At 28.6% G+C, this 16242-nt stretch overlaps 1 protein-coding gene across 1 annotated transcript in view; it reads left to right on the top strand.

Moving 5' to 3' along the window:
- Positions 1–359: 359 nt before the first annotated feature.
- The window catches only part of LOC123299736, a 129662-nt gene continuing 113779 nt past the window's right edge, over positions 360–16242 (top strand). The window contains exon 1 of the mRNA XM_044882064.1: positions 360–443. Coding sequence (XP_044737999.1) covers positions 405–443 — 39 coding nt within the window. The 5' untranslated portion in view covers positions 360–404. The remainder of the gene's footprint in view (positions 444–16242) is intronic.

Below are 16242 nucleotides of genomic sequence, written 5' to 3'. Positions count from 1 at the left end.
TTAAAACAAGTACTACAGTAGGTACAACAATCAACTCAAACTAACTTAAGTGTGTTTGTTTGTTTGTCTGAATCTAGGGGACAACGTCAATTCAGTGTAGCACTAGACATTCACCACGACGGGTGCACTAAGCAAAAAAAAAAAAACTGGAGCAGCCGAATTAAAAAAAAAATCGTGTGAAGTAGTTGTGCCACACCAAAACTCGAAAATCATTCTTTTTCGCGCGGGTTAATATAAAATTGTATTGTTGTGAAAAAAAAAATGTGTTTTTGGTGAATTATTATTATTCCGGAAAATTTTGTATTTGAAAATAGAGAGGAAAATGTGTGAAAATTTTATGTTTTTAAAAATGTTGTGAATCGACAACCATCATTTTGTTGATTTAAATGTGACTTAAAAACGAGATGAAATCGAAATTTGTATTTAGATTTCTTATCATATTGGTAAGTAATGTGATTTTTGAGTTATTTATTATTTTTGAAAGGTATTATCATCTGTTAAATTTGTTATTTTTTAAGAGGTAGAAATTATGAGCTTTGAATAAATGAGGAGAATGATCTATTATTATATAATTATGATGATTTTCGTTATTTCAAGTATAATATTTCGCACCTTATTTCGCACCATGATCATTTGATTTTTTGTTCGTAAAAACTTTTGTTTAGATTTAGTTTATCTAAACTTATATATATACATATTTTTAGCTAGTTGGACTAATTTTTATTCCTAATATCTCATAAAAATCAGAAGTTGATATTTCATATCATATCATACCTACGGGGGTTTTCAATTCTGATTTCACCGACATAACGTTACGAATATCAACCATTATCTTCGCTAAAACAACTATATATTTCAACAATCTCGGAAACGGTTCCAACGGTTTTCATGAAAATTAGTATGCAAAGGGTTTTTGAGAAAAGAACAGTCACTGCAAGATATGAATCTTCCTGACATCTATTGACGACAAAATAAAGTACATTACGGGGACATTGATATTTGTGTGGAGACATTTTAAAGGTTCAAGATTAGTTTGATGATTTGTTTATATTTTATAATAATAATTAATATGAAAATGTCAATTTTCTTAACTTGATAAACGAAAACTTAAAAATATAATTATTAAATACAATTTTTATTACCATTCCTTCATTGTGCATAGTTATTCAATAATTTATAACGAAAGCATCATGGCTCCTATTGGGTGTCAAACGACACCTATCGTTCTTTTCATGAAGTATTTGGTAAATATATAGATAACTATAGTGATACCCACCCGCCTCGCTGGATTTAAAAGTAAAGATTGATAAAGATTGTTATCGCTTATCCCCTTTCTATAACACTCGAAATAATGGCAAGGATTGTTTTAAACAGGTAAAATATATGTATGGTTTTCTTTTTTTTTAATGTATAATAGTCGTAATTAATCGTAATTCAGTGAGTATATCAGAAAAGATGGTCGAAGAAATATTTTATATTGACTGTTTTTACAGAAATCTGTAATTTATGGTAATGTCAATTGACTACTTTTACAAAAATCTGTAATTTATGGTAATGTCAAATTAAATTTATTTATTTTTATTTTTTATTAATATATCTTTATAAATTATATCTCATGTGTTATGCTGAAGTATGAGCTATATTGTTGTACAGTTTCGTTAAAATCCATTCGCTAGTTTTAGCGTGAAAGCGTAACAAACAAACAAACATGCTTACTTTCGCATTTTTAATATTAAGATAATAGGTACAATAGGTTGAAGCATGTCACACTTGCTATTTATATATTGTTTAAAAAAAAGTGGCTTTGGCAAAGCAAAATAAGATTTGCTTTTCGGGCATAATTACTACATTCCTTCTTTGATACTCTTAACAATTACTATGTGTTAAATTTTATTTTTGATACCTTAAATTTAGTCTTACCCTTTTTTGAAACTTAAGCTCGTAATTGATATATGTGAATCGCTTTTTTGAACTTTTTGTGAAAGGTTTTCAGTTTCTATTCGTTCATTCGATCGGTATTGTCGGTATTTTTTAATTAAGCAATCAATACATTGGCTAAGTATTTGCATTTGAAATACAGAAAAAGGGAAAGGAATTAAACAAGTTGTATTATTATTATTATTAATATTGAACGTACATTGTTGCATGTTATTGTAAAAATATTTTAATGTCAAGTTTTTAAAATTACTACCTACATCATTATTTGTAATTTTTTTTAAATGAAGAATTTTGTTAAATATATGTTTTAATTGCGCGTTATAACTATTTCATGGAATTGCAATATTTTGTTACTACTTTCCTCAAATAATATCCGCTGCAAATTATTAAACACTTGATATTTCGTTTTATAAGTAGTTTTCTATAGCCAATTACTTATTTATATTTATGTTCTACGTTTACTTGTTCTAGTAGTGCTAGTCGAATCGGTGTGGAATAAATTTTGATTTATAATCGACCCGTTTAATTTTTTAAATGAATAAAACTGTTTAATTATGCTGTACCGGTTTTGAAAGATGTAAATCTCTCAAGCTACCAGAAATTATGCAAGAATTGCATGTTTTTGATATTTGGTGGAAGCGCATGTTAGCTGTATATACGCATAGAAGTCTCTGAAATAGTTAAACATGTATTAAGACATTACACCTATAGGTTTAAAGCAATCGCTCATTTTTTTGGACCAATTTGTTCATTTTGTTTGTTTTGACAATTTAGCTGTCAAAAATTTGTTTCCACGTGGACCATAACTCAACAAAGCAAATTTTAAATTATCAAAATTTCGAAGATCAGGCATGGTAATTTATTGGATATAAACGATAGCCTACAATGTAGCCCTACTACTAACTAAAAATATAATTTATTCATCAATTTTAACTTGGATGGGAGAGAGATCAATTTAATACGCTCACAACTAAAAATGACAGCCCTTTCGATATTCCCTTTGTTTGCCTTGAAAGACTGCCTTATTACTGTGTATTATGCCCAATAATATAGTTGAATTTTGAATATTAAATTTTTTTATGGAAAACTAATAATACTTTGAACAGATTATTAACGTCAAGTATTAACAATATTTTCAGATTTATGTACGGATGTGCTTGCATACTTACGTGCGATTACATTTTTTATCCTTCATATGTAATATGAGAAAAAATGATAACAATATTTTAAATATATTTCAATTAAATTTTCAATAAATTTTTATTTTATTTTAGTTCATTTAATATGCATAAACAGCATGGTCATGAGCGACCTACAAACAATATTGAATAATTATAAACTACAATTTTTTCTATACCTATATCTAGAAAATTTACCAAGATATTTCGACATATTTAGATCGATATAAAAGCTTCATCTGTAAAACTGTGAAATTAATGGAGAAGTTGATCATATTAATTTTAACGGTTTGTCTTGAATTTATTGTAGCTTAACCAATGAAAATTTAGCAAAAAAATATGTTATTTGTGCAAAGATTTGAGAGATTAGACTAGTTGATTAAAAAAAAAATTTATTTTAAGATTGTTATTATTATTATAAGAATAATAATAATAATAACATTATTATTATTTTTATTAAAACATCTCGTAGGTGCAATGTTTATTTTGTCTTAACAAAAAAATACTTAACATTAAATAATATGATATCTTTACTATGGACGGACATTCAACTCTTTGTTTATATATTAAAAAATAATAATATCTGAACAAGTTTTATATTAAAATCATCTTCTGTAAGTACGCACACACTATGTGCTAAAACTACTTATATTTATGAGAATATCATAAACATTTTTATTAGATAACATTTAAGGATATACGAACGCCAGGGTAATTTGGGATAAAAGGCTCCATTTTTTTATATATGAAGTTGGGTCTAAATCAATTCGGAAAATTTTATAGAGGGTTAGTTGCTTACCCGATAAATTAAATTAATAAAATCCGTTGTGCCCGACTAATTAAGGATGTATGAGCACGGTAGTGGGTACACAAATGTAAAAAAATGTATATTTCCAAATTTGATGGTGAATTATGTTAAAACTTGACAATATAAGACGAAAAGTATGAATAAAATTTTTCAATATCTAAAGTAATTTTCAAAATATCGAAAATTAAAAATAATGTTTAATTATTTTGCTTTCTATATTTTGAAAACCAAGGCAGATATCGAAAAATTGTACATATTATTATTTTTCGTCTGCATTCATACATTCATAGAGCTATAACCAAATTCAGCATTAAAGTTGAAAAAAGGTACAAATAACTTCAACCCCAAGTTTAAACTTGGCGCTCGTACTAATCCAATGTATTAATATTGTAAAATATGAAATTCAAATTAATGTATTAGGAATAATAATAACATTTAAGATTTAAGCTGCGTTCAGCCATATTAAGCGTCCGTTGGTCAAGATTTATACTCTATCGACAATTTTTCTCCTAAGAACGTTCCCCAATTTTATGTTCCATGGCTATATGTTTCCTATGTTTAATTTCATGTTACAAAAATTAAAATTATTTATTAAGCCCCGAACTAAAAAAAGGGATTTTATAAGTTTGACCGCTATGTGTGCATGTCTGTGTGTGCATGTGTGTCTGCCTGTCTGTGGCATCGTAGGGCTTAAACGGATGAACCGGAAATTTAGTGGAGAGTGTTCTTAGATATGTTTCAAATGCGATTTAAGGGTTCTGTACCCAAAAAATTTGTCGGTTTTTTTTTTAAATTTAGTCAATTTCACTTGTTAGCAAATAGATATTAAAGAGTGCTAATTTATTAACGGATTTTTATTTCCCATAAAAAATGCCTCCCATTATATTTATGATTTTGTTAATCCATTTATTTTTAACGCTGGAAATAGGGATGGAATTATTAAGTTCCTGTCCCGGTTAAAAACCGTAAATCCACTGCTAGTAGTATATTGAAATAATCAAACGATCTATTGCATAAGAATGTCGTTTTCATAGAAGGATATCATAGAAGGATAATAGATTTTCTAGCTTATTAAAGTATACTAATTCATAAATAAGATGATATATTTATATAGTTAATTTATTCATAAACTTAATATTTTATCGAGTTTTTTTGCAAAGTTTATTATTTTTGAACTACAAACAAGAGTATTATAAATATAAAATATGCAAATAGTAAAATAAATCAATATAAAATCGTGTAAAGGTGTGAGAAATCACGATTTTTCAAACTTTACAAACAATACTGTAAGATGAGTACTTATATTGAAATATTTACCGAACCTTTTTATAGTATAAAACTTAGAGTTCCATTCTTTGAAACTGAAAACTTGTAGATATTGTTTGTACTTCTTTTGAAATTCCAATTTAATTTTAAATATTAATCAAATACTTAACTCAATACATCTAAAATATTTATGAAAATGACGCAAAATTAAGTATCGTTTTTCGTTCCAAAAAAAAAATTATGCTAAACTAATACAGACATATTCAGGTCCTTATACAAACTCTAAGATTTATCTTTCAAAGGATAAAAACTAGAAAAATGTTATTTTATTATTCATTTATATATATAGTTTGTTGCATTTAAGATGAAGACACCTTCATATTTTCATTATTTATAGGAGTATAAATTTGTAATTTTAAAAATTATTAAGTTTATTGAAATATTTGAATATATGACAATATTAAATTATCAAATTTTCCAGTTTCTACATTCCATAGCACACTAGTTACAAAAGTTTATTTTTTAATTTGAAAACTGGTGTGCTATGGAACAAAGTGATAGTTTAGCTGGACAAAGTGGTAGTTTAATAGTGTTATGTTTTCAAATATTTCAATAAACTTGTAATAATTTAAAGTGTGGGCCCAAATAATGAAAAAACTATAAATGCAAATTTTGTCATGCAAATCGGTACATGGATATAAACAAATATTCTAAGCAACTTTTTAAACAGTTTTTTTTCGATATTTCTAACCATCTCTGACGGTAGGCAAAATATGAATAATCGACTCGATTTGTCAACTTATAGTACGCTGAGTTTAAAGCTCAGATTTCGGATAAGTGTCTTAAAAAATGTGACCCATCTCACTGTATGATTATGAGGGTGAAAATATGAGGTTGTATTTATCTTAAATGCGACACACTGTGTATGATTAAAGAAAAAGTAGCAAAAAATTTCGCATTGCTTTATTTATTCCGAGTCAATAATATCCAGAAAATACAATTATGCAAAAAATTATTTGACATACAGTACATTAATACTTATATTATCAGCAGTTTTAAGTGCAATCAAAATCGATTATAACGATATTGAAAGACCAGCAATTATGGTCGTTATATCCGATAGTCGTTAAAATGATGTACATACGTACACATATTGATAGTTTCACTGACTAGTTCCAGTGATAATTGGTAGCGATAAAAGGTGTATGAGATCATGAGGATCAAAAAAAAGTTGACGAGGCTCAAAAATAAAGTTTAACCGGTCTTTTAAACGATGTTGTCATATTAATTTTTGATTATATTCTATTGCATGCAGTAGACGGTACTATACAGCTTGTTTGATAGAAGTCTTAAACTATAATATTTTTCATATGTGCTTCCGCCAAACTTATATTTGGTAGCATATATATCAGGTATATTGTACATAGACTACTTTGATTTAATTTCAAACTTATAGTTGAACTTTAGGCCAGGAATGGGCAAATGTGACTCAGACAATAAAGTTATAACAATGATGACTTCGACTTAAAATAACTCGCCCATGCCTGCTATAGGTACGCTAAGCTACATACAAACTAGCCTACCTCATGAAAAACATGTTAAATAATATAACTACAATTTGTCACCACAAATTAAATCATTCATGCAATCCAAACGATTAAAAATAGAACTTATTTCTTTTTTGATAGATAACACAAAAATTTGTTAATAATAAAATATTTTAAAAGATTAATTAAGTACTTTGAAAAAAAAAAACAAACCTGTTTATTTAAAAATAAATAAATTATATAAAATATAATTTAATTTAAAAAAATTTTATTCTTTCATCGAACATGTTTTAATAGATCAAGTGCAAACAAAGTATACCTGTTGATAGAATTAATGTATTATGAAAATTAATTATTCGTCACGACATTACGCGTGCGATTAAATAATTACAGCTTGTTAAAAATGAATCTTTAAATTAAATATTTTAGAATTAATTTAGATTATATCTATTTTTAATGAATCAATTTTTATTATTATTTATTCTAATAGTTATGATATAAGCTGCAGGCGATTTTTGTTCTAGAAATTGTTATCAGGATTATTTGTTGCGTTGAGTCTTAAAGGAATCGTTGATTATTTTTGTTTTAATTGAAGTATTCATAAGGAATAGCTTCTTAGAATCTTAGAATATAGTTTATAATATCATTGCCAGAATTAAACAGATATTCATGAAATACAAAAGTATAATGCAATTTATATGAAACAATCTTAATCTGCAAAAATTAGTATGCATTTAATGGTCTTTGTTAAATCATCAGAGAACCATTGATCCCAAAAAACTTGTCTTTTTACCCGACTGAGCAACACAAAGGAGTGGTATATGTATGGCTCACAAGAAACCAAACGCGTGGGCCGATTTTTATGATTCAGGCGTCAATCGATTTGTCTTAACCTTAGAAAGGCTACTGAAGATATGACAGTAATGAAAATTCAATGTGGCGATCACCAGACGCGATAAGGTGAAAAGAATGTATATTTGTTTCTATGTGGCGCACTAGAGACCAAACGCGAGAGCCTATTTTGTTGATTTTTATGTCAATCGATTTGTTTTAGCCGTGTGAACGCTACTGTAAATATGACAGTAAAGAAAATTCAATATGACGACCTACAGACGACATATTGTGGAAAGAATGTATGCATATTTCTCCTATGTGGCGTACACGCCTGGGCCGATGTCGATGATACATATGTTCATACTCCTATGATATTATTTCCTTCATAATCATAACTAAAAAATGTAAACTTCATAAAAAATGAACTTTATTTAAAAACTGAAAAGAAAAAAGCAAGTCAAACAGTTTACATATAGACTTTAACAGTCGGGCCCTATTATTAGGAAGATTTGAGCCGGTATAGTCCTTAATGGGTCCCGAATGTTAAAGTATAGCTATGTAAACTATTTTCAGTTTTTAATTGAAGTTCATTTTTTATAAAGTTTGGTTCACTTTTTGCTCAGTCGGGTTTTTTGATTTTTTAAATTTATTCATTTTATAAATGTTTATACAAGATAAAGTCTAAGATCCATTAAAAAAATTTTGTTTTCATCCGTCTAATTTTTACACCCTGTATATCAAAGTTGTTTAGATGTACGATAAAATTTGCATGCAGTTATTAAATGATTTGACAGTGAACTAGTTTTATCTGCTGGGCGACATTATGAATTTTATTTCATGTAATAATAAATACCACCTACATATTACATGAAGAATATAGGCGATCAGGTATAAGAACCTATAGCCGATTTAAGAGAAAGTTAGCGGTGTATTGTACTTATATTTTACAATATTTTTGTTGTTTTTATATTCTAATCATGATATAATTGTACCTATAACGTTTTGAATAAAATTACATCAACTTACAAGGTTACATGTATACAAAATAGTTGAATTCAACAAAAAATGAATCAATCGGAAAGAATTTGTTATTTGCAGCCACAATTCTTCTGAAATAATAAACATTCTTTAACGTTTTGCTATTCAAAGCCGCAAAAGTAATAAATAAGAAAATCACTATGTATTAAGAAACGTGTTTAATTAATCAGTTTGTAGTATAAAGGTGTAGCAATTACTGACAGTATAAGACCCTTCGCTTTCATAATACTTCAATTCAAACTAATAAAGCATTGAAAGAATACAAAAATAGAGCCGGAAGAGGATACAAAATAATATGGAACACTTTACTCCCATGCTTTATTCATTCAGTGTGCGATGATAGGAAATATTTCAAACTTAAATATGAGTTCAAATTTTTATCTGGAATTTTCCTGCGGATGGTTCCGATTTTTTATTTCATTGGTTTTTTTGTACAAAAAATTGAAAGAAACTTTAGTAAGCTTTGTAAGATGTCCCTATTTGATGAATTATGTTTATCTCATTAGCAACAACTTATGGATTATGAGCCAGGCCAAAAGAAATTCGTTGTCAGTCAGTTAAATGTTAGAATGTTATGGTAGTTATAATTATCGTAGTATTTAAATTAATTTTTTAACGCTGATTTTTATTTATTTTCAACTTTAATAAATCCATTAAAATACTACGGCAATCATAACTGAATCCTGTTTATTTATTGTACTTGCATAAGAGCTGACTGACCAGGCTAGTTCTAACACTAACTGACAGTCATAACTGTTACTTATATGCAATATCTTTATAACAATTTTGAGCTTTAGTAACTTCATTTTAGTACCACGTAAAACTTAACCGTTTCGATAGCATATATCTGATCCCTGTTCTATAGTTCGCTTGACTGACCGCAGTATGTGTGTGTACACAACTGCTATAACAAATCCTCAAATGATCAGCTTAATAAAATTCAACGAATTTTTTTGAACTGGCTCTCCCATTACTTTATTATATATCCTATTAGCTATGGCCTAGGAAAGGAATCCGAATCAGATCAATTCTTCTTTATAAATAGTTTAAAAGTAATTCAGAAGGCATAGTCTTTCATAAGTTTTATCTAGATAGCTGGTAAACTTTGAGGAATTCACCTGATTGACCTACTACCTAGCGAGGAGTTGATTTTGCATAAAACAATACTTGTGTAATTCATCAATCAAATAAATTTTATTAATCAATTTCAAAAAGATAGTTTTAAATTATTGTGATTTTCTATAAAATATTAATAAAATTATTTTTGGATTTAGACACTACAAAAAATAGCTTGATAATAGTTAAAAATCTTAAAAGATAGGCCTTTCTGCAGGTATAGGTACAAACAGATGGGAATACTTTAAAAAATTAAGCATTGTAAATACGTTTAAATGGATCTAAAACATTTTTCATTAAGAATTTCATCATTGTGGCCATGTAGATTGGCTCCATAGAAGCGTTGACAGGCAAGAGAGAAAATTCGATACTTTATCTACTCTTAAAGTTAGATAAAGTTTTTCATTGGCATTGGTTCAAATTTTTTTAATTGCAGTACCGTTATTTATTGTTAAAATAAATGTCTATATTCTCTCTAAAAGTGTATATAAATAGATAAATAATAATGGAATTCTTCAATCTTTTACTATACATCCATCCAACCAATTCTTTATTATAATGTTTTAGTAATAATAGGTTTGTATAGTAATAATAATTGTAATCATTTTTACATAATCAATAATTCAATACAATGCAATAATAATGTCTAAATTCAAAATTGATCTTTCAAAGTTGAGATATTTAATAAAACTATAATTTATAAATATAATATATTTAAGCTGCAATACCACATAAAGTAAAATAGTGTTTGGTTGTATATTTTGTTTATTGAAATGCTTTTCAACACAATATATTTGTGTTGTAAAAATTTTCACAATTCCAATGTAAAGGACAAGTACACCACATACTATCCTTCAACCAACTTGCACCCGCTTAGTACGCTCCTTAAACACCAACATAATTATCATCCCTTGGGCAATGAGGCTATTCATTGGTAAAGTTAATTGTATTAGACAAAAATAGCAATTATGTAGATTTTAGTTTTCCTTATTAGATAGGGAAGTCTTTTCGAAGTTGAATTTTGTTCAAATCCAAGTACCTAATGCACCGAACTTTCTAATTGAAGTAATAAATTTCAGCAATTATTGCAGTTATTTATTGAAAACTGTAATTTCTGCGATAATTTGATAGAATCGTAATACAAATCTTTCATCAATCCTAGCTATGTAAAAACTTTAAATTTCCTAGATCAGTTTTTTATATTTTATAAATACGTATTTCGATTACCAACTATATAGTCATCATCAGTATGAATTAGCTAATCGTAATTACTCTTATATTACTCGTTGCTAACTCATACTGATGATGACTACTTGGTAGTCGAAATACGTATTTATAAAATGCAAAAAAAATGATCTAGGAAATTGGAGCAAAAATCGAAATTTATTTCGAAATATCTTAGAGTTCCAATTTATTATCTCTGATAATATTTATATCTTAATATATATATTTCTTGTGTGTGTCTGTATGTGACTGAACTCCTCCTAGACGGCTGGACCGATTTCGATGAAATTTTTTGTGTGTGTTCGTGGAGATTCGAGAATGGTTTAGATTTACAATTTGGTCCAGTACAACTGTTTTTGAGGGCTCCGTACCAAAAAAATGACATTTCATTAAATGGTGGGAGCGCATATAAATCATATCACATTATGTATACTATGTGTACTATGTATTTTTAATAGTATTCAGGTATTGTCAATAGGCATTTATTAGAGCCATATGCGAGCGCAGCGAGCTCTACTATCAAAGGTCAGGCCAAAGGTCGAAGGTCAGGCCACTCCAATAAATAGGAGTTAAATTGGGGTTTAGCGGGATGGGTTTAGCGGACAGGCTAAACGTAGTATAGGTATTCATGAATTGGAGTTACGTTTTTACGGGACAACGTCCGTCGGGGCCGCTAGTTCTAATATAGTTTTTTATTTAAATTTTACTGTTTAGTATCCCATTTAAGTACAACTCTTCTAAGGACTAAATCTTCTCAAGTGGCTCAGACGTTACTGAGTTGGTTACTGAATCACAAAATGTAGCCTTATAGTGTTTGACATTAAACAAGTGCATATTGTAAAGTCACAATCGTAATCACGTTAAAACATAGTCATCTAGCAGTTTTGGTCCCTTTTAAGTAGTTTCTTTCACGAATTTGATAAAAAATAAAATAAAACTGGTCATATAGATATGAAAATAAGATTAGAGAAACAAAGTTAGAGGATTAGTAGTTATCCTTTCTACCATTATATTACTCAAGTTTTCAAAGGATTTGTCGACTAATTTTACTTAACGTATTTATTCTACAGGTGTGACTATGATCCTGACTGTATAAATATCATCGAAAAAAACCAAGCAATTAATGATTTGTATCACTGTATATAAATTTACTATAAAATTCTTTAAATTGTTACAATAGAAAGAAAAATGAGGTTTGTGAAGATGGCACCCCCATGACCGAATTTTACGTTCTTTGTGAGCTTAATCGTTTGACCATCGTAGGACCACTTTTGACCACCCTCAATTTTCGTTTGACCACCCTCCGTTCGGAAAATATTCACGATTCAAAATTTTATTTCTCGTAGCCTCCACCATAACCAGCATAGGGAAAATAACATGGTAGCACCCCCATGAACGAAATTTAATTTAATTGTGAGCTCAATCGATTCTAAATCGTAGGACCACTTTTGACCACTCACAATTTTCGTTTGACCACCCTTCGTTCGAAAAATATTTAGAAAAAACAATTTTTTTTTTAACGAAAAAAAAAAGGCTGGATTCTAATGAATTACTACAAATTCTGGGGTGTTTTTGTGCTCAATCGTTGGAGAATCGTAGGACCACCTGGGAATATTAACAAAAAACGTTAGACCACCCTCCGTTCGAAAAATATTTAGAAAAAACAAATTTTTTTTAACGAAAAAACGTTCCCTCCACCATCCAAAGATTGTAATAACGACAAAAACAAAAAAATCGATTTTCTACTAAAGGAGTGAAAAATTTAAAGATTTTTTCATCCAAATCCATTCAAAATCGTAGGACCACTTTTGACCACCCACAATTTTCGTTTGACCACCCTCAGTTCGAAAAATATTTACAAAAAACGAATTTTTTTTTAACGAAAAAAAATGAAAAATGAATTTTTATATAAGCAGCAGGAATTCTGGGGTGTTTTTGATGTCAATTGTTAGCGAATCGTAGGACCACCCCAAAATATTCACAATTTTCGTTTGACCACCCTTCGTTCGAAAAATATTTAGAAAAAACAATTTTTTTTTTTAACGAAAAACAAAAAAGGCTGGATTCTAATGAATTACTACAAATTCTGGGGTGTTTTTGTGCTCAATCGTTGGAGAATCGTAGGACCACCTGGGAATATTAACAAAAAACGTTAGACCACCCTCCGTTCGAAAAATATTTAGAAAAAACAAATTTTTTTTTTAACGAAAAAACGTTCCCTCCACCATCCAAAGATTGTAATAACGACAAAAACAAAAAAATCGATTTTCTACTAAAGGAGTGAAAAATTTATAGTTTTTTTCATCTAAATCCATTCAAAATCGTAGGACCACTTTTGACCACTCAGTTCGAAAGATATATAAATATTAAATTCATAATCGTCTAATCGTTTGACCATCGTTGGACCAGTGTTGAAAAACCTGAAAATTCGTTACCACAAACCACAAACTTTATTGGACCACTCTTAGTTTGAAGAATTCTGGTGGTGAAAATTGATACTTTATATTCTTATATTTTATTTATATCATACGCAAGGATGTTAATGAATACAGTTTAGATTCATTAATTAGTGAAAAAATAATGTTCGGAAAAACTAATTATACTATTTTACACTTATTATCTATATTACGATAAAAGTTAAGCAACAGCGATAATTAGTATTAAAAATTTGGTTTTATGGTGGTTTTTTTTATTACTTTTTACAATTTAATCAACCAATGTATTTCATAAACGAAAGACTATAAGTTACTTTTTATAAAATCCATTAAATTAACAGGAAAAAGATAAGCTTTTGCAATTAAATTATCAAAAATGCTTTATAAACGCAAGAATTTATGAATGTTTTCTTTAAAAAAATTTTAAAAAGAAGGTTCCAGTTTGTTAGTCATTTCCACACCACCTTCGAGGTAGACTTTTTTTTAATGTGGTATCCCCAATAGGCCTATTCCAAATGAATCTAAGATTATGAGTTTTTAAGACTAATAGAATCAAATTAGATCCTTTGTTGCCATAACAACGTTTTTTTTTTTCTGAAATGTTATTCTGTTAGTTAGCGTTCTTATTTAAAATTTTAAATAAATGTCTAAATCTAATTTTAAAAGCGGATTTTGAGAATGTGTTTTAGATTTGTCATTTTCTGATTTCAAATTTTGTTTTGATGTCTATGTTTAAATAAAAATTTCTTTGTTGAACAAATTTTCATTTTTTGGCCTATTATTGCACACATGTTAAAAAACTGAATAAAATTTTAATTTATTGTGCGTACACTTAACATAGTGGTGTACGGTTTTCTAGCAAATACTTTAAAAGTTTTTAAATTTTTTAATACTGGAACTTGATAAATGTGTTCCACTTCTCTAATTTATTAGAAATAGTGCAACACTGATATTCGTTTTTCGTTAAAAAAAAATTGTTTTTTCTAGATATTTTTCGAACAAAAGGTGGTCAAACGAAAATTGTGAATATTTTGGGGTGGTCCTACGATTCGCTAACAATTGACATCAAAAACACCCCAGAATTCCTGCTGCTTATATAAAAATTCATTTTTCATTTTTTTTCGTTAAAAAAAAATTCGTTTTTTGTAAATATTTTTCGAACTGAGGGTGGTCAAACGAAAATTGTGGGTGGTCAAAAGTGGTCCTACGATTTTGAATGGATTTGGATGAAAAAATCTTTAAATTTTTCACTCCTCTAGTAGAAAATCGATTTTTTTGTTTTTGTCGTTATTATAATCTTTGGATGGTGGAGGGAACGTTTTTTCGTTAAAAAAAAATTTGTTTTTTCTAAATATTTTTCGAACGGAGGGTGGTCTAACGTTTTTTGTTAATATTCCCAGGTGGTCCTACGATTCTCCAACGATTGAGCACAAAAACACCCCAGAATTTGTAGTAATTCATTAGAATCCAGCCTTTTTTGTTTTTCGTTAAAAAAAAATTGTTTTTTCTAAATATTTTTCGAACGAAGGGTGGTCAAACGAAAATTGTGAATATTTTGGGGTGGTCCTACGATTTGCTAACAATTGACATCAAAAACACCTCAGAATTCCTGCTGCTTATATAAAAATTCATTTTTCATTTTTTTTCGTTAAAAAAAAATTCGTTTTTTGTAAATATTTTTCGAACTGAGGGTGGTCAAACGAAAATTGTGGGTGGTCAAAAGTGGTCCTACGATTTTGAATGGATTTGGATGAAAAAATCTTTAAATTTTTCACTCCTTTAGTAGAAAATCGATTTTTTTGTTTTTGTCGTTATTACAATCTTTGGATGGTGGAGGGAACGTTTTTTCGTTAAAAAAAATTTGTTTTTTCTAAATATTTTTCGAACGGAGGGTGGTCTAACGTTTTTTGTTAATATTCCCAGGTGGTCCTACGATTCTCCAACGATTGAGCACAAAAACACCCCAGAATTTGTAGTGATTCATTAGAATCCAGCCTTTTTTGTTTTTCGTTAAAAAAAAAATTGTTTTTTCTAAATATTTTTCGAACGAAGGGTGGTCAAACGAAAATTGTGAATATTTTGGGGTGGTCCTACGATTCGCTAACAATTGACATCAAAAACACCCCAGAATTCCTGCTGCTTATATAAAAATTCATTTTTCATTTTTTTTCGTTAAAAAAAAATTCGTTTTTTGTAAATATTTTTCGAACTGAGGGTGGTCAAACGAAAATTGTGGGTGGTCAAAAGTGGTCCTACGATTTTGAATGGATTTGGATGAAAAAATCTTTAAATTTTTCACTCCTTTAGTAGAAAATCGATTTTTTTGTTTTTGTCGTTATTACAATCTTTGGATGGTGGAGGGAACGTTTTTTCGTTAAAAAAAAATTTGTTTTTTCTAAATATTTTTCGAACGGAGGGTGGTCTAACGTTTTTTGTTAATATTCCCAGGTGGTCCTACGATTCTCCAACGATTGAGCACAAAAACACCCCAGAATTTGTAGTAATTCATTAGAATCCAGCCTTTTTTGTTTTTCGTTAAAAAAAAATTGTTTTTTCTAAATATTTTTCGAACGAAGGGTGGTCAAACGAAAATTGTGAATATTTTGGGGTGGTCCTACGATTTGCTAACAATTGACATCAAAAACACCTCAGAATTCCTGCTGCTTATATAAAAATTCATTTTTCATTTTTTTTCGTTAAAAAAAAATTCGTTTTTTGTAAATATTTTTCGAACTGAGGGTGGTCAAACGAAAATTGTGGGTGGTCAAAAGTGGTCCTACGATTTTGAATGGATTTGGATGAAAAAATCTTTAAATTTTTCACTCCTTTAGTAGAAAATCGATTTTTTTGTTTTTGTC

The sequence above is a fragment of the Chrysoperla carnea genome, chromosome 1, assembly GCF_905475395.1.
Source record: "Chrysoperla carnea chromosome 1, inChrCarn1.1, whole genome shotgun sequence".
In the NCBI taxonomy this organism is placed as follows: Eukaryota; Metazoa; Arthropoda; class Insecta; order Neuroptera; family Chrysopidae; genus Chrysoperla; species Chrysoperla carnea.
Note: the sequence above shows the minus strand (reverse complement) of the source record. Positions and strands in the feature narration are given on the sequence as shown.